The sequence below is a fragment of the Filicampus tigris genome, chromosome 9, assembly GCF_054856515.1.
Source record: "Filicampus tigris isolate MCC_2025a chromosome 9, RoL_Ftig_1.0, whole genome shotgun sequence".
NCBI classification, from domain to species: Eukaryota; Metazoa; Chordata; class Actinopteri; order Syngnathiformes; family Syngnathidae; genus Filicampus; species Filicampus tigris.
Genome location: NC_141225.1, coordinates 8,768,464 through 8,788,016, shown reverse-complemented (window position 1 = coordinate 8,788,016; position 19,553 = coordinate 8,768,464). Strand labels below are relative to the sequence as shown.

Below are 19,553 nucleotides of genomic sequence, written 5' to 3'. Positions count from 1 at the left end.
TCCGCAGCTCCTATTCTGGGCTGCTCTCATGGCCCTGAGCTAAATTTGGGAGGCGGAGGGAGACCCGTCGGATGTTGAGAATGTCAGACAGGGGCGGAGGGGGGGACAGTAATGACAAGCCCCCGCCCTCCTTGAACTCACCGCCGTGCGATCGTGTATCTTCATTGTAGGGCAGCCATTGTGCAAAGTCATAAAGCAAAATGGTGACAGCAGTGGTCTTCTTCAAGGGACGTGATTTATAACAGTGCCTCCCATGAACGCACGGAGAATTCTTCTACAGCGGATATAGTCTACACACCCCTGTTCAAATACTGTACTAGGATTTCGTGATATTTTTTAAAAATGACCAAGATAAATCATTTCAATACCTTTTGTAGTCTTTGAAACTCTTTAAAAAACGAAATCTAATTGAAAGGGTAAATGAAAATAAACAAATGAGATGATGTTGCAAAAGTGTACACACCCTCTTATAACTGGGGATGTGTTCAGAACTGACCAATCACATTCAAACTCATTTTAATTGGATGCCACCAAACACCTGACATCATTTAAAGTGCTCTTGTTTCACTGCAAACAGAGTTCAGATGTTCTAGTGGGCATTTTCTGCTGCTGTATTTGTTTCTTCCTTGAAGTGCCTTCACTGACTGCTCGACTGTTTTTAGCCACCTCCATTTTTTGGCCATCATCCCAAAAGGTGTAATTGGTGCAGTAAGTTACACGAAAAGTTAGGTGCAACCTATGTGAGTATTATGGACTGAGTCCAGCCGTGAATAGCTTAAAAAAAAAAATTAAAAATAATAAAAGTCAGCCATTCCCAGATTTGGCGTCATCTTGTGGCATCGAGATATCAAGGAACTCGACAGTATTCTGAATAAAAATATGACTGCTCTACATTTATTTTTGCGCCTATTTTTCATGAGCTGCTAGATTAAAATGTCTATGTCTGTCAGATGTGTGAGTTCGCACTTTTCCCTTGCCAAAGCAATCCATCCAACGCACAGGTGTGCCATTTTAAGAAGCTGATTAGACAGCCTGATTATTGAATAGGTGTACTTAGGGTAGCCACGGTAAAAGGCCACTCTTAAATCTGCGGTTCTAGTTCCCGCCGATATCCAGAATGAAATATCAATAACCAAGCCTACCATAATTACATCATTTCATTTTAAAAGACAAGTGTATGTCTCAGGCAGCGGCATGTCCACTGTTTTCTTTGGGCACTACGGCCTCCTCCTGCATTCCATGGACTAGCTAGTCCATCTGGGATTGGCTCATATTGACCTGTGACCCTTATTAGGACAAGTGGTATCAATGATAGAAAATAGAGGATAAAGGGCTCTCATCATCTTGTCTCAGATGATGTCAAAATGTCTCAGTTACTAAATCCAATACTGACTCCTAGAGGACATTCTTTAGAGGTACAGCTAAAATGTACTCTAGCTCTCATGGCACTACTTGATTATTTCTTTTTAACATTATTTTGTATTTGTATGCGTGGAAATACATTGATTGAATCATATTAAACATGCCTTTTTAATGCATAATGATACCAGATTGATCTTGGAGGTATTTTTTGTATACTCGAAAAATGATTGAACTTTTATGAAAGACCATATGTGCTAGTTATGATTTACACACACATCATTGTTGTTTCATTTATTAAACCTTCCAGCATATACAGAAGAGGAATGTGATACAATTAGTGCACAAAAATAGCAAATTGGCTGTAATGTTAATCCCTTCCAAATACATATATAATTGTACCGCGCTTGTGATCGTGTATAATAATGTGATCTTCATCATAACTATATGTACATTAGAAACATTGTATAAAACTATATTTCTATAATATAGTAGGTAAAGGACCTTTAGAAAAAAAGTCAACTGTACAGTTTTATAATCATAAAATGAGTACAAATACATTATGACAGAAATAGAAAATACAATACAGAAATCCCACAAATATTCATGGTTCACTATTTCAATTCATTTACTCCTGTTTTTGTCTTTGGAGCATAGCCACAGTTCCCTAAAAACAAGCCAATTTGCATTTCTTTGTGCTCTTTCTGAAATGCTCTGAGAAACCTTGCCTGAATAGGAAAGTAGCACACTAACTGCTCCAAGGATGCACGTTGAAGATCTAGACTGAATACAAAGCTTTGTATGTCAGGGAGTAATTGGTGAAAGTTTTGCCAAAGCACTGCCACGTGTAAAAAAAAATTCCCCAAAAAACATTTTGGCGATTTATCGTGGCTCTGACCTCAACTCCACAAATAGTGAGGGATGACTGTATTGCTCTTTGAACAACCATGTGAGCCGATGCATATTTCTATACAGCCATAATAAATACTAAAATCATATGTATAACAGTGTTTGATGTTAATTAGACGAAAGCACTACGTCCAGTTCTTTGACGCCATCTTGGGCGGATGTGAGGCCGCAGCTTCCCGAAAGGGGGCCGTCGTTAAAATGGCCGCCCGACCTCGGCACGGCGGCCGGCGAGGGCGGAGCTTGAGCCAGGCCAGGTTTCTTGGGCGGGATGGGCGGAGGGTTTCCCCTGTCTGCCCTGGGGATTGTGGGCGAGCGGACCCCCTGGGACGGGGCCGCCGCTCGTCCCGCAACGGGCGACAAGGGGGCCGCCAAGCAGCGGTAGTCGGTCCCGAAAGGTGAGTGGTTGGCCGCGGAGAGTTTGGGTGCTTGCTGCGTGGCGGTGAAGCGGGACAGGACTTGGGTGACAGTGCTGCGGGCCATCTGCTTGCTGGACTCGGCCGGAGGAGGAGGGGGGGATGTGCCGGGGGCCGGCTGGGCAGGCTCGGGGTCAGCGGGGGTCGCTTGGAACTTGTGGCGGGCGGCATGAAAGCGCTGGTTAATTCCAGCCTGGTAGGAAGGTCTGCAACCTGCTGCTGGAGCACTGGAGTGTTTGGTTAGGACAGGGGAAGCGCAAGGGGAGGAACTCAGAGCCTGCTGCCCTGGAGGATTCCCATTTGGGGGTCCGCCGTTAGGAGAATCGTCGGCCTCCGTCGCGAAATGGTGCCCGTTGACTTTTGTCTCTACGGCTCCCCGGTGACCTTGGTCCTTGTGTTCCAGCTTCGCTTCTGCTGTCTTCTTTATTAAAGGAACCTTTGTGGCCCACTGCTCACCTTCCTCTTGAACGTCTGCCACCACACTGACGCCTCTCAGCTTCTCCAGAAGCTCCTCCACCTCCAAACATACAACGAAGATGTTAAATACGGCTCAACCGTTTTGGAAAAGAACCAAATTGCATATTTTTTTCTTCCCATGTATTTTTTCCACAAAAAGCAATACATTCATCTGTATTTTAATAAAGACTATCAGATTTATTATACATAAATGTTTGGATCTCATTATATTAGGCTTACGCTAAAACAAATGTAATTGTGAGAGAACACTGACGTACCACATGAGCCCAACCCACCTGCTGCTGCAGTCTGGCACAGTGCGCCTCCTCCTTCTTGAGTCGCGAACGTAGCTGCTCTCGCTCTGTGTCGAACTCGGCCAGCTGCTCCTCCACTCTGGCCTCCATCCTCAGCGCTCGCCTCCTCTCCTCCTCCAACTCCTCCTTCAGCGCATGGCAAGCCTCCCGCTCCTGAGTGACATCCATAAATGTGAAATGTGAAGTCGGGAGAAGGTTTCAAATAATTAGGGGCCAACGGATAGGGATCCTTTTTTTAGGCCGATGCCAGTTCTGATATTTGGCAGAAATGTTATACGCAGTGGACTTAAGAACATGTTATACTATTATTTCCATCTCCACATGCTGCTGACATTGAGAAGCAGAAGACTTTGCTGTCAAAGCAATATGCTGCTCAGCGGCTTCTGGCAGCCCAAAGGTAACGCGGTAATCCGCCATGTTGTTGTAAATGTTGGCGGCGTTTATGCCTAGCTAGGCGAGAACTGGGACAAGCACGTCATTGTCGCAGGAAAGATGCTTATTGGATTGACTTGACTCAGAGCTCCATCTAGTGGGCAAACAGCACTAGGACATCATTCTGCACGACACCAATACTTAACAGCTTTTAGTGAGGAAGTAAGAATATATCAGCTTTTAAATCGATAGAATTCTGGGAAAAAAAACAACAACAAAAAAACGCCAATGGCTTGGTTGAGCCCTACAAAGAATATCGAAAATGGCAGCCACCTTGTCCAGCTTGCGGCCGGCCTCTGTGAGGCGGTGGCCTTCCTCCAGGGCTCTGGCGCTGGCCCACTTGCACTCTTTGGCCAGGGCGCAGGAGAGCTGCTTGTGCTGCGCTCGCTCCTCCTCCAGCTGATCCGTGACGCGGCGCTGTTCTTTTTCCAAGCGCCGCACCTGGCCACGCTCAAATTCCAGCTACGGGGAGAGAAGAGTCACCATACGTAATGATCCAACTTGTTGAAGGGGACATATGATGGTAGATTGATTTTTCTTAATTGCTTGGATACAAATAGTTGGATCCCAGCCCACCCATCAAGTGTGAAATCAAGCCTCCAAGTCAGTCGTTTCTTATCTGATTACATGGTTAAATTAGCCAGTGGTGGTTTTGAGCAAGTGCCATTAATTTGCAGTCCGGACGGGTGAATATTTCCTGCTCTGGAAGGAGTCTCACATTCGCTAATAACACCAAAAAATTAGGTTAAGATTAGTTGCTAGTTGCTTTTTAATATGGGTATTAAAACTGACTACATATAGCCACAAAGTCAGCAAGATGTTAATGAGCAGCTGCTCGCTTTCTCGCAACTCCCAAGCCCCGCCCCCCAAAACAAGAAAATTATTTTTTTCGGAATATATTTAGCGTTTGAATTAGGGCTGAATGATTTTTAAAAAATAATCTAATAATGTGATTGCGATTTTAATTTGCAAATATTTTTAAGGTCCCCCCTTTCAATGTATTTTTTAACAAACACAAGAAATTAATCAGTATTACAATAAACAATATCAGATTTATTATAGATGAATGTTTTGGTCTCATAGTTTAGGCTTACACTAAAATGAAGTCAAATGAAAAACCATAAATTAATATCGAAGACCGTTTTTTCCCCATCTACTTCAATTAGAGTTGTTCACACTTCAAAATTGGAATCAGAATTGTCATTGTACCACAAGGTGCAACGAAATGAAACAGACATGTCCAAAGAGAGAGAAAAATTATACAGAATGGGAGTCCACCGGATCTCCATTTACATGTTTTCGCAGATGAAATTGAAAAAAACAAAAAGAAGGGGGAGGGTGTGAAAAAAAACAACCTTCAGAGTACTAAGCTCCTGTAAGGGGAGCACAGAATGCCGTCTATTAAGCGTTCACTACGACACCTCCACAAACTCTACCTAACAAGTGCGGTGTAAATATAAGTCAAAAAGTCATACATCTGATTCAGATGCAAACAAATCTGAGGTTTCATCACTTCAACTTTTCATATTTCATGAAACAGTGACATGTAAACTTGTGGACTGCACTTTATATGCGCTCAACTTATCTAGACACTATAAATAAAAGAAGTGCAGGTTTGTTTGTTTGCTTGTTTTCAAAATTGCAGCCTTTGCGATTTGAAAATTCCATCCTACTACATTGCGAGGTCAATTTGAATTTGATTCATTGTTCAGCCTTAGGTTAAATTTTCAGGAGGAGACGTTCATTCCTTGCAAATGTTTGCAATTTGCCCCCGGACTGGGTCGTTAACCACTGCTAATAACAGCTTTCACTATTCTATAATTCTTCATCCTTTTTCACCAAAGAATATCAAAAACCTTTAAAGGGAAAGTCAACGTAAACATTTTTTTTTCAAGAATATGTTCTATGTTCTACAGCTGACCCGTTTCTGAATCTGAGCCGTGATTGGTCGTTGTGAGCAATCGTGATGTCATTTTCAGTCGACAGAAGACAAAATGGCCGCCCCCAGAGATGGCTAAAACGGGTGGATTAACTCTTATTCCACAAATGCAATATTTATCAGAATGCCTTGTTTCAACTCGTGGGCCTGCTAGGAACATATTATTTAAAAAAATATGTTTGTGTTGACTTTCGCTTTAATTAAGATGGCTTAAAACGTGGAAAAAAACAGCCACAATGTCTTCTTTAAGACAGACAGGATGATATTTTCCGGCACGTGGTGTGAGGAACATCTCACCTGCTGTTGTAAGCGCTCCCGCTCTTTCTCCAGGATGTAGGTGACGTCGTCACCCTCGGCCGTGTCTTCAGCGTGTTTCCTCTTCTCCTCCTCCAGGTCCATGATCACCTAAAAAGAAGGAGACAGAGATCAACTAGGTGCATCAAGATTTGTCGTTAACATCATCCCGAACTGGCTTAGTGTGACTGCGTCCTTAAAGCGGAAGTCAAGCCAAACATATATTTTTTGCAGAATATGTTCTATGCAGGCCCAGTATTCGAAACACGGCATTCTGATTAATATTGCGTTTGTGGAATATGAGGAATCCACCCGTTTTTAGCTAGTTCAGGGGGCGGCCATTTTGTCACTTGTGTCGACTGAAGATGACATCGAAGTTGCTCAGGGCTCGGATAACGACCAATCATGGCTGAGCTTCAGAAAACAGGTGAGCCGTGATTGGTCGTTATCTGAGCCCTGAGTAGTTGTGATGTCATCTTCAGTTGACAGAAGCGACAAAATGGTCGCCCCCAGAGATAGCTAAAAACGGGTGCATTTTGCTGCTTAACTTATATTCCACAAACGCAATATTAATCAGAATGCCGTATTTCAACCAGTGAGCGTATTTAGAACATAATCTGGACAAAAATATGTTTGGATTGACTTCCCCTGTAAGCAGCCGCGTGTTGTTGGCGGTGGCGTTGGCTGCCACCATCGAGCAGCCTCGTATCCGCCAAGTTTCGAAGAGGTCTATTTTCCGTCCAGTTGCCGACTACTGTTCACGAAGGCCGCCCACCGTTCTGTGCCTGCTTTCCGCTGCGGCCAGTTGGGCCAGCATCTTCTCCTGCATCCTCCTGCAGTGGCTCACCACCAGCTTGAGCACCACCAGCGGGTTGGAGGTGGCCGGCTGGTCGTTGCCCCGGTGGGCCCCCACGGCCTCGCCGTCTCTCTGCAGAGCCAGGAACGGATCGCTCAGGTCGTAGCGGCCGTAGCGCTCCTGCACGAAGAACTCCTTGCGCTGAGCCTGATGACGACACAAGAGGTGATGATTTTCAGACGCGTTGTGGCGCTGTGCTTCGTTCCCGCACGTTGCAAAAGAGCAGCGGTGACACGTGGTAGAAGCAACAGATGGCGAGGGCCTGTTTCTGGGCCGAGAGCCAGCGGAGACGTCTTAAAGCGGGTGACGCAGCGCCGGGATGGATGGTGCCGTGAAAAGGAAGGGCGAGCGTGTCCGGGGACGTTCAACAAAAGAGGATCAAGAGATTAGCGAGAACGCCATCCTCTTTGGCGGAGTGACGACAGAGTGCCTGATGACTGATAAGCGTCAGCGTCGTCAGGACGGCGGGCGGCCCGTCTGAGGTTAGGCATCTCGCTGCCGCTGACTCGTTTAATGCTAACAATGACACCAAAAGGCACTAACCGTTACCATATGTTTACTATTCCGCTTGTAGTTTGCAGCAATGTCGTAATATTACTACCAGTTAAAATATATAGCTATAAAAATAACCAGAAGACCTCTCAGTACAAAGCAGAGAGTTAACTACAGGCATAAATATGTGTCAGGAGGGTAACGGTACATGTATGTTTATGTTCACATTTTCCGAGTTCCTACACAGAGCATACTGGGTAAGGGACAAGAAATGGAATTGCTTCGCATTCTTGCCACACATCTACAGGGAATCCAGCATATTCTCGGTTCGGCATTTGATTATCATTTCATGAAGCCATTATATGCTGATAAATTTTTGTGCTCTGGCCTAATACGGTAGTATTGCTTTGGCGACATTTTGGTGCCAAGGAAACATTTTGAAGTGAGTTGAGCGCTTTAATTAGACAAAAGAAGTTCTTTGCCACCCTCTCATGGCCTCTTGGCAATTACTTACAGATTAATCAGAATGCCGTGTTTCAACTAGTGGGATTGCTGTGAACATATTCTTGAAAAAATGTGTTTGGGTTGATTTCCACTTTAAGTAGTAAAATCTACTTGCTTTTGTCCATCTCAGGGGCTTCGACTAGTAGAGGTGCATAGAACATATTATTGTAAATAACATTTTGGGGTTAACTTCCACTTTAAAAAGGCACACAAAAAAGTCTATCCATGATGTCACACAAGTCAAGATCCTTAGCAGACCAATAGGATTACTTTTTCTGTTGTCTTTTTTGTGTGATGTCCCGACAGAAAAGTGGCTGTGATTGAAATATGCCGTAGTGATGATGATGGCTGGACTGAATCTTGTTGTCCTATTCTGGTGAAGAGACTCGCCTCTCAGGCGCATGCAGCAGTCCTACCTCGTTTTCTACAGATTCGTCAAAGTTAAGGGTGAGTGCATCATTTTTTTCTTTCAATTAGTCAGGGGGGGTCATTTTAAAAAATATAAATGACTAATTTAGTGTTTTTCTGTAAACGCCGCCCACATCCCGTTCTCATTCCCGTTAGTGTGCTTATGTGTCACTTTAGCAAAGAGCTTAGAGCAGACTTTCCATTCTGGGTGCTTGTGTTGCACAAGCACACACTTAGTCATTCCCGGTGTTCATCACTGCGGCGGTGGCGGGTTTGGGTCAAAAAAAAAAAAAAAAAGTGACAAAATCAAAGCATAGTGTGTGCTTGTTTCCATTAGTCTGCTCAACTGTAACTTAAGGGAATGTCTACAACCCAAAAATCATGTATTTGAAAAAATAATAGTTTGAAAAGCATGACGTGGCCTGACAAACCGATTTGAACCTTGACATTTAAAACCTTGGTAATCTTATGCCACCTATTGTTAAAAATTCTTGAATGGGTTGCACGATTGATTTCTGCGCACGTGGCTCTTTGTGAGTGAAGGCATCTGACATGCTCCTGCACTCTGTGCGTCTGGGAATAAAGAATGAACTACAAAGCCGACAATATACTGTACCGCAGTGCTTTTTAATGAACAGCTTCGCAGTAATTCACCGCTGGATCACACGCAGCAATGGCTGCCATGTGAAATTTCATATGCGTGTTTGGGATTTTGCACAAATGAGTCCAATATTCCCTCCCAGCGGCTACTGCAGATCAGTGGGCCAAAGACAAGCGTTGCCAGCAGGAGAAAAAAAAAACAAAAAAAACACAACAACTTCCCTTTCAAAGTCAAGCAGCTGCAGGAGTGACTCATGAAAAGGGGAAAGAAAATGCAGCTATGGTTTTACAATTCCATTTATAGTTGTGCAAAATGAGTTATTAACATTTTTTTTTTTTTTGCATTAACCGCACTACTTTGACTGCATCCTGGATACTGTATCTTTTTCATATTGAAAGAAGAGAAAGGCTAGAAGAAACCTTTGTCATTGTGGTGATTTGAGGATTACATTTCTCACATGACCTACGCTGGCTTTCAACAGAAGTACTTTTTGACCGTGTGGGACAGCCTAAAAGAATTTGGGCTGATGTTGTCCTCCCGATAATCATCCTTGTGAGCACAATGAGCACCAAGCATTCCTTAATGGAACTTAAGCAGAAAAGGGGCAGCAAGTACGTTTTCTTTTTTTTTAATCCCCACACAAAAATAAATTCTGGAGAAGGAAAATATGAATAATAGAGAGGACAAGGTGACTGCAAATACATTCCTAAAATCAATACTGGTTCTCCTAAGGAAAAAACTCAGCTTTAATGTTTGATAACAACTGAACATCATTGTACATTTACTTGAGCAACTGTTTGAATAAACTGGTCTCAGAGTTGTTTTAATGCAACGTACTTTTTAATTTTACCCGGATAATTTTATCAAGAAGAAATTCCACTTTTACTTAGTTACACTGAGCTATATTTAACTTCCTACTTTTATGTGTATGTAATCCATTCTTGCTTGCGCAACAATTTCTTTTGGTTCATCAGTGAAAATTGTGCCTCGACCGCTGTCACGCGTGACGTGTTTAACCAATCCAACCATAAGTGACGTGTGACTTCATTTCTTAAACAATCGGAGCCGTTCAGTCACATGACCACACAAAAAGATTTCTCACATTGGGGCAGTCGTTTTTGAAAGCTATCATTAGTTAGCACACACAGGCTACCGTGCACGTCCTGTTGTGGTACGCTAACATATTTTAGTGTGTTTTACGGATTATGGAGGCATTAGTCAGCGAACATCGAGCAGTAATAGGACATGCTGCCTCACGCTCATTGTGACTACGCACCGAGTGTTGCGTCGTTTAGGAATCGGAAATCTCAGCACTCCAAGTTGACACAACATGACCTATTTCCACAAGCCCTTAATGGCAACACCTAACAATAAAAGACATGACATACCAACTCGTTAGAATGTACTAATTTAGATTGCTAAAAAAGTATGTTCCTCTTAATATTAAAAAAAAAAAAAATCCATTCCAGGTGCATACCACATTTTGAATGTGTAGATTAAATTATGCATACTAGAAAAACAAAACAAAACGTTTTGGATTCAGGTTGAATAAAAGCAACATTAAAAAAAACAAGTGTTTAGTTTAGTTTTATTTAGCACAGTGCTTTTCTCTAAATTTACTAATTTCATTTCACTCTCCTCTCAATAAAAAAAAGGATTGGTGCCCAATAAAGCGAAATATGTTTTTTAATAAGTATTTTTTTGTAATTATAGGCAGTTTCATAGTGTTAGTGCAACTCAGCACTACTGCTGGTGTTTAGACGACTAGCAAAATAATAGCTTGTGGCAGCCCTACTTGACACACTTGCGCCAAACATCATTGCATATTTCGTTTGCATATGGCTGCAGCACCACACTAGCGCACAGAGAAAAGCATGGTAGCGATTAAAAAAAAAAAAAAAATGTAATCAAAACGCGGGAGCTGAAAATTGAAATCGAATCGGGGCTTGAGTGAATCGTCACATCCCTAATAGCAACCATATTTTTAATATTATTAAAAATCAATGGGCTTGAGAGGGGTTGAAACCTGTTTCCAGTAGCGCTCCAACTCCAAGCTCACGAGTCATGCCACAGGCTAAGTGGTGACTACTTTTCCTCAAGAGAGCGTTTCTTGGGAGTGATCTGACCCTCCGTTGAGTTAACAGTGACGCATTGATGCCAGCCCGGGCCTGAATGGGTTAACAGTTTCGCTGATGTTTATTTGCTCGCTTGTAGTCATCGGACACCCGGCGCGCTGGATCTCTTCATGCCTTAGATGGCCACGTCCCAGGAGAGAGGCAGGAATGTGGTCTGGAGGTCTAGACATAACACTCTGGAGCGCTCCAAACACTTTCGCAGAGCACACTGGATTAGAATAAACGTTTCCGCAGAGGTGTGGGCACTATTTTGCCGAATTTCCATCGTTTTCGCTCTCTCTCTCAATCCTTTTTATTAGGTAACAAAACCTCTTATATACACAAGTGTGTGAGCCTAGAGCGCAGCAAAGGAGTGTGGGAAATAACCAGAGAATCCTTTAATTGAAACCTAGCGTTAATCCCACTCAAGTAAGACACAGCAAGGTCGGGGCGGGCCGCTATGCGTCAGACATGACAAAGGCTTTGTTGCACTCAGCCGGGCTGCTTTGGCCCATTAAAGCTCATAGGAAGGCTGATTTATGCGGTTATGAGACAAAATCCCAAAGGATGCACACACACACACAGGTATGATTGGACAAGCTTCTGATTGCGATGCACAGGCAACAACAGGAAGTAGGGGCAGTTTATACAGCTACTTAGCCTAATTGTCTTGGCTCGAGCTGAGCATAAACCGGACGTGAGTGTTGAAACGTATTTAAGCAGGCATTCAGAGTCTTTGAAATGGGCCTATTAAAAGCGCACTGATTTAACTTCAACTGGCACTCACTGAAAGTAAAACAATCATGTCGTCGCTGTTCGCTGAAAAGTATGCATCTCTATATTGTGATTTTATTCTTATGCCAAAACCCTCCACATTTTGGATTTAAAAAAGTTTTAAAAGAAATCATGTGACTTTGGAGCTACAGTACTTTTTACAGGAAGAAATGATTGAACCTTTTTTTTTGTTTGTTATGTTTGCTTTTAGCCAAAACCCAACACAAACGGTTATCTTTGTTCAGCAGGTCCCTGAGTTACGAACATCCGACTGACCATAAATGTCATAAATGTTCGTAAAATGCTACATTTTTAACCGCGCGCCATATCATACTGTAGAGGAAGATCACTCCGTCAGCAATGCCTTGGTCAACACCTGCCTGACCTCTTGTTCAAGGTGAAATATTACGGGCCCTATTTTCGCTCCCAGCACCAGTCTAGCGCAAAGTGCAGTCCAACTGTACGCATGGGTGGAGTTTTCTTTCTTTTGGTATTTTGCTAGGCTTTGCACAGGTAGAAATGGGTATAAAGGGGATTTGCACCATTGTGGGATGGAACCTAACCGACCAATCGTAGTGGAGCCCCTCATTTGCATTGAAATCAGGACAGGGTAAGCGTCCACAGTGCTTGAGGGCTTGACATTGGAGGGCTTGACATTGCGGAATTGTATTTGGGATGTGCATCAACATGCAAGAGCTCTCCAAAGCCCAAATTATTGACGTTAATTAAATTCAAAGAAATAACAAATCATCAGCAACATCAAACCGATAAACCGATTTATACCTGGTGCGCATCTCTCATAAAAGACAATTCATATCTCAATAAATGAGGTGTGATACAATTCAATGATGGTTCATTTTAAAATAATAGTATTGCATAAAAGGATTTGATTTCAGGCAGTGGTAGTGGTCGTCATGATGTAAGTGAGTACGAGTACCTTGAGAGCATCGATGACCATGTCTCGTGCTTCCAGCTCTCCCTCCAGGATGCTAAAGAGCATCAGAAGCTCCGGCTTGGTCAAATTCTCCATGTTCAGCTCGGACTGTTAGCAAGGGAAAAGACACTTTTTCAATACAATTTTATAAGGATAGGAAAATACGGTGGTTTGTTTTAAAAGAAACATCACAAATCAGTTAAATATCACAGTTCTGCACAAAGTAGAGCTTTTAAACACAAGTAGTACTATCCAGAATGAAATATGCATATTAGAGTAAAATTTGATTTCCATGAATAATTTTTTTTCGCTGCGACATTCAAATTGACACTGTGCATCAATTAGTCGCCAGACATGTCAATTCACTTGTACAAATAAACACCGCACCTCCATTCAATGCACTCCTCTTATCCTTGGGGAAAAAGAATCACAACGAGGACATATGGCTAAAATATATTTTTTATAATTTACATTTACACACTGGGCTGACTTCACTTCTTTTGTCAGCTTATTCCATTTGCGTGCAGCATAACAGCTAAATGCAGCGTCACCATGTTTACGCTGGGCTCCACGATTGACTCAAGTCTGCAGATCTCAGTTGCCCTGCTAGGTTTATAGTCGATAAACATTTCTTTGATGTATTCATGAGAAAAACAATTACCGTATTTTCCGGACTATAAGCCGCAACTTTTTTCCTAGGTTTTGAGCCATGCGGGTATTAGTCAAGTTATAATAGGCGCTATGCACTAGGTTATTGCATAAGGTGCTGTAATTCTTAGATGTTTATGTTTTCCGAGAGGTCCCTGAAGTGCACATGAATGCGATTGGCTTATGTTACTTATGTTCTGTTGTTTTGATGTGAAATGCTATTGTTGATTTAGCATGTCGTGTGTTAGATTGGCTGACTTTATTAACATAAAACAAGACAGGTGCATATGTAGAATGTAGTAGAACAATAGATGGTGGAGTCTGTAGGCAGTGAAAAGACGATAAGTACTGTTTATTTTCTCTTGGTTCTGTTCCGTTTTAATCAGCAACGTTGCTGCAGTGTTAAAAGGCACTGTTAGGAAAGAATCTGCTCAGGTACATACATGTACATTTACAGTTCATAATCGTTCTCTAAATGCAATAAATATAAACGTTTTCAACATAGGTGCGGCTTATATAAAGGTGCGCCTTATATAAGTTTGTTCCCTAAATTTTCTGAAACAAATGGAGGGGTGCGGCTTTTATAACGGTGCGGCTTATAGCCCGGAAAATACGGTAAGTGATCTATAGACCAGGAGCAGTATTTCGAAATCTATTCTTCAGCTGATTGGGAGCTGACAGCTCGACCCCGAGTTAAAGACTTTAGGACTGGAGTAATATATTCTCAACTCTTATTTCTGAGTAGAACCCGAGCTGCAGCGTTGTGATGCTCTTTTGAAGGAGTCCAGTTAAGAAGACGGTTACAATAATCACTTCTACATGGGTACGTTTCTCCCGGCCTGTTTGGAGCTCGAAATCCTTCCGACTGGATGTTTTTCAGCTGGTAAAAGGCTAGTGATTGATTTGATATGATTGCTGAAAATCACGTCTGAGTCTATCAGCACCCCAAGATTTTGGACTCCCACTTAACATCATGCCCCTAACAGACATTTGGCCCTCTCTGCAGTTGAGTAAATAAACCGCCTAACACTTTTGGAGAAAATACAGTAAACAGCAGTCGTCAATCTGTCAGTCAGCCTGCCATCATTATTTCATCATTATTTTCCCACGTGGGCCCAGTCCGTCCCTCGTCGGCGTCGAGATCGTACGTACGTCCCACGCAGGCGCTGCACAAGCAGCCTGAAATAATGACGGCATGATGACTGACGAGATTGACGTGTCCACCACTGGTAAACAGTTCTAATAGACGCATTACATCAATTAATTGCCAGACATATCGTCCACTTGTATAAATACGTATAAGTAGACGCTCCCTCCTACTCTTGGGGGAAAATGAAGTAACAGGTGGTGCCATTACGTGTCTGTAATTACCTTCTCATATGCCATTACCACCATTCTCACAACACACACTGCCAAGGCAAAGCAAAAACATATTATTAAATATTACATGAACAATGTATTATGACCGTCCTCCAACTTGACCCAAACAGATGCCTGGCACGATGTGCAGTAGCGTAAATAAACGTCCCTCAACCACTGTATGAGAAAATACAGTAAATCACATCGTTTTGGTTTCTCTGGCCCATTCAAAATGGTTGCAGTAACAATTTTGAATGCGTGTGTGAAAATGCCGTGTGGTCTCTTTGTAACGTGGCCACGCTGTAATCTCACAGCTGTGTTGCTTCTACTGACCGAATGTTCCGCTTCCAAGCCTGCCAAAAATGTGCAAGCTGACATTTTTTTTCCCCCTAAAGAGCACAAAAGCCGCATCTTCTCCGATGACAACGACCGGACCGCTGACTGTACTTGACACCTGTATAACACAGGTGGCTTGGGTTCAAAACGTGGCCGCATGGATGACAGGCAGGGATTGGGGCCGAGGCCTTTCTCAACAACTTTCCACATCATGAAGTCATCAGGAAAAGGTGGGAGGGGAGCGGTTGCATAATGAGAGACAGCAGCGGCAACCGGCCTCACTTCATACGAAAGCTGCGAGATTTCCCAGGCATATTTTATAACGACACACAGTAGGGCTGAACAATTTAGCGATTTGGGACCGAAATTGGGATCTGAGACAACGCGAAGCTGCGATTTTTAAAAGGGCTCTTAACATCTGAATTTAATGCTCATTAGCCGGCCTAATATTCCCATTTACGTGCAAAGGGCATTCACTCGAACGTAGCGAGTATGTAGCATTCACGCATGTACACTCCCCCACATAGATAAGTCACAAATACGGACACTTGAGACGGCAATCAAAAATTCCTCTCTGGCAAAGATATGCTGTGACCCGTTCTGACTCTAATCTGAAATTTCTGAAAACTCACAACTGACTTTGAGTCACCGCCAATTCTCGCACAGCCCTAGTTCAAACATTTTCTTTTATGTCTTTAGAGCTGCACAAATTCTAAAACAAACAAAAAATCCTTTTTCCCCCAAAATATCTGAAGTTTTTTCTTCTTGTCCCAAAATGTTCAGAAACATTTTAAATCATCCTTTGACCATAAATATTCACAAACCAGCTAAAACATGTTTGTACTAATTTCCTTTTTTCTGAAAGGTTTTTTCCACAATAAAAAATCTGCAACATTTAGAAATATGGATTTTTTTTTTGTCGCAATTTTTTTCAAACAAAAAAATATCCATCCCAAAACTTCATAATTAAATGTATTTACATTTGTTTTATTTTCATCCACAAAAATGCAGAAACCTTTTCTGTTTCTTGTTAACCCCATAGTTTCTGAGTCTTTTCTAAATGTTTTATTTTCCTCCCCCCAAAAATCTTTTTTTTCTTTTTTTTTTTACTGAAATGAAGGTGAGTTCTGTTAAATCTATTTTGAATCCCATACATTTTTTTGTGACATTTTCCATTTTTTTAATTTTCATTCCCAAATGTTCCAAAACATTTAAGCAGATCACTCTGTGTGAGGTGTCCAAGTTGGCCCACTCATTTTCTAAGCAATCCATGACCACCATGGCAATGACAGAGCTGCTCCTAATAACAAGACAGCATAGCATGGAGATGATTAGCCAGCTGTTAGTTTAAGCTCGGGTGACTGCATATAGTTGCTTTAAAACGATGAGCGACACGCCGTCTCTGTGTCGTCTTTTGCGCCGTAAAGGCTGATCCCACTCACCAAAAGAAGGCCCGTAGTGTTCTTGCCATCACTCAGGCTAAACCGCAGGGCGAAATGCTAATTAAACGACAGCTTGCACGCTGGCCCCTGGCTTTGCCTTTTACAGGCCCCGTTTGCTAACTTCACTGGTCTCCCTGATCATGATAGACAATCTTGTGATTTTCTTTTTAACCAATGAACACAAATATTGCCTTGTGTTCTCTACTTTCACTTCCGCCTGACCAGCCCCCATCAAGTGACCCTTAATCTTTTAATCGGGGAGGTTGTTTGAGGCCAGGTCACTGAGAACACACACACACACACAGCTTTGCCTATAAATGAGCACACTTTAATGCATCAAAAGGACTGGAGCCTATCCCAGCTGACTTTTGGTAAAAGAAGCGGGATCTACCCTGGACTGGTCACCAGTCAGTCTGATGATGACAAACAGCGATTCACATTCACATCTCTGTGACATTTTTTCAGTCTTCAGGGAACCTTACATGCATGTTTCGGGGATGTGGGTGGGAGGAAGTAGTAGAGTACCTGGAGAAAACCCACCCTCGAGCGGGGAGAAGACGCTAACTCCAACAATTCAAACCCAGAACTTCACAATTTCAAGGCAGATGCTTTAACTGCTATTCCACCGTGCTGCCATCTGATTTTGGCACATAAGGGAAAAGTTACATAAAGTGGGCATAATCACTTCCCTATGAGTTTTATGATGATGTGATAATTACTTCAGCCAAGGCAGTTATGTTCTATTTTCTTCCGCTAGAGTTAAAAAGATTTCTTGATTTCTTGTAAAACCACTTTTACGTCATTTTGGAGGTAGGTATTTGAAATTGATGCAAAAAAATAAGCAATGTTCAGCCTTGGTAAAGGTCTGTATGGCATTTTAGTTTGTAACATTGTAATAACTTGTGAACCACAAATGATACATTTTGTCACACTTTTGATTCCAGAGGCAGAACTTCAGTGAGGAGCACATGAGCTGTTTGGTAAGTTTAAGCCAGCCCTGGCTGTGTTATCTTTCATACATTTATTATTATTTGTTGATGTTTATGTGCAACAGGCCTTAGCAGATGTCTGCCTGCTCAAATGGATTTAGACAATATAATTGACTTCTACTCTCTCACGGCAACTTTTTAACGTCTGCATCAAGACAAGCAGTCCAATTCAACATGTTCTTGTTGTTGTTGGAATCCGCTTTTTCGGAGGAAATGTGCATAAAAGACACAAACGGTTTCGGCCTGCCTCGATGCCTAACTTAAACTCATTTTTTAAAAGTCTTTTTCTAAAACGAAACAAAGCAAAGGCGCGATAAAACACTCGCGCGTGTGCCCTGCGGCGACATTTAAACATCGGCTTACCTTCATGTGGTCCTTTGAGCTCCTTGAAAAAGTCCGACATGAACTTTTCTCCTCCTTTTCTCCCAGGTTTGAGTCGTCTTGATTCCGAAGCAAGCGGAACCCTGGAGATGGATGGAAGGATCGTTTAACTGGCAGCCATGCTAGCCAATAGGCAAAACCGAGCTGTCAGAAGTGACCAATAAGAGATGACCTAAAGGACAATAGGCGGGGACAATGACGTCCTGCCCCCTTGAATTTGGTTGGAGTTCTTTGTTTGGCATTCTTGAGCTCCTCGGAGATTCTTTGTAAAGGGGGGAAATCAGACGACTATTTGGAAATGTTACGAAAATATTCAAACACTTAAGCACTTTACGACGTGTTTGCGGACCAGAAGCTGGACTTCAAATGGCACCGATTGTACTTTTGTTTTGTATCGCAAACGCATCGGCCACAACATTAGGTACACCTGCACTCATCAGCTCCAATACAATCCAATACAAAAAAGGACCCATACAAATTTATGAATGTGTATAATGTGTAAGTATTCAGGCTAAAATATAATGCAATGGGCAGTGTAGTGTGTTAGTGGTCTTCCTCACAGTGGAGAGGTTCTGGGCTTTATTCTCAGCTCTGGCCCTCCAGTGTGGAGTTTCTTCCAACTTCCTTCCACCTTCCAAAATTTGCATTTTAAGTCATTGAAAACTAAGTTGTCATTTGGTGTGAGTGTGATTAGTGCTTTGGTTTGTCTTCCCTACACATCCACCGTGACTGACCGGCGATCAGTCCAGGGTGTACCGAACTTCTATCGCCAAAGACCAGCCGGGAGTTGCATAGAAAATAGATGGATGGATGTGCCTCTTCATTGATTGTTGACCATTCCAAACTGTATCCCGCTTCTCTCGCCAAAAGGCAACTGGGATAATCTCCAGTTCACCCTAATGAGGACAAGCTGTATAAACAAATACTGCATGTGTCTTGTGATTGACTGGCAAGTTGGCAATCAGTGCAGAGGATACCCTAGTTCTCTAGCCAAAAGTCAGCTTGAATAGGCTCCAGTTCACCCACAACCCTAATGAGGACCTAAAAAATGGATAGACAGATGATGTAATATTTAAAGAATTACATTGCATGTAAAGCTTTAAAACCAAATGTCAGTCACGCCTGAATGTCTAATTATTCCTGGATAGTCTATTAAAAAAGCACTGTTGGCTGCCTCCTTGTGACACAACAGCCAGCCTAAAGTCATCTAAAGGCATCTGTGCTTGCGGTGGAAATAAAGTTAAAAAAAAAAAAGGTTTGTGATCTCACTTGGGAAATCATAGAGTTGCAGAGGTGTGAGCGCTTGGATTTGACATCTGTTATGGTGGGCCTAGTTTGCAGCTGAGCCACTGATGCAGTGCGACAACATCATTTCTTTGGTTTAGCCTTGAACAAGTCAATTGAGAGCAGCACAACAGTTGACAGAGACTAAAGAGTTGCCAGTAGAGGGCAACACTTACATGTTTTCAGTCAGAGTTGTAGTAGCCCACCAGGAGAACACATGGAAGTTACATTAACTTAATGGAAATGAATGTGCATAGTAACATAATCATTGAAAAGACAAAAAAAATCAGTCCACATGATAGACCAGTCAGCAAA

At 42.5% G+C, this 19,553-nt stretch overlaps 1 protein-coding gene and 1 long non-coding RNA gene across 2 annotated transcripts; one reads left to right on the top strand and one right to left on the bottom strand.

The window, feature by feature from the left end:
- Window positions 1–1,638: 1,638 nt before the first annotated feature.
- LOC147141827 (CTTNBP2 N-terminal-like protein) lies at window positions 1,639–18,037 on the bottom strand. The gene is made up of 7 exons (XM_086039866.1): window positions 17,937–18,037; window positions 12,803–12,907; window positions 6,892–7,119; window positions 6,120–6,227; window positions 4,157–4,345; window positions 3,434–3,604; window positions 1,639–3,198 (listed from the first exon to the last, which is right to left on the bottom strand). Exons 1-7 carry the CDS (start codon window positions 17,940–17,942, stop codon window positions 2,377–2,379), a joined length of 1,629 nt encoding a protein of 542 aa, XP_085895992.1. The 5' UTR covers window positions 17,943–18,037; the 3' UTR covers window positions 1,639–2,376.
- On the top strand, window positions 8,273–19,070 carry LOC147141826 (uncharacterized). The gene is made up of 3 exons (XR_015088054.1): window positions 8,273–8,415; window positions 17,529–17,564; window positions 18,003–19,070. It is a non-coding gene; the product is annotated as an uncharacterized LOC147141826 (long non-coding RNA).
- Window positions 19,071–19,553: the final 483 nt, after the last annotated feature.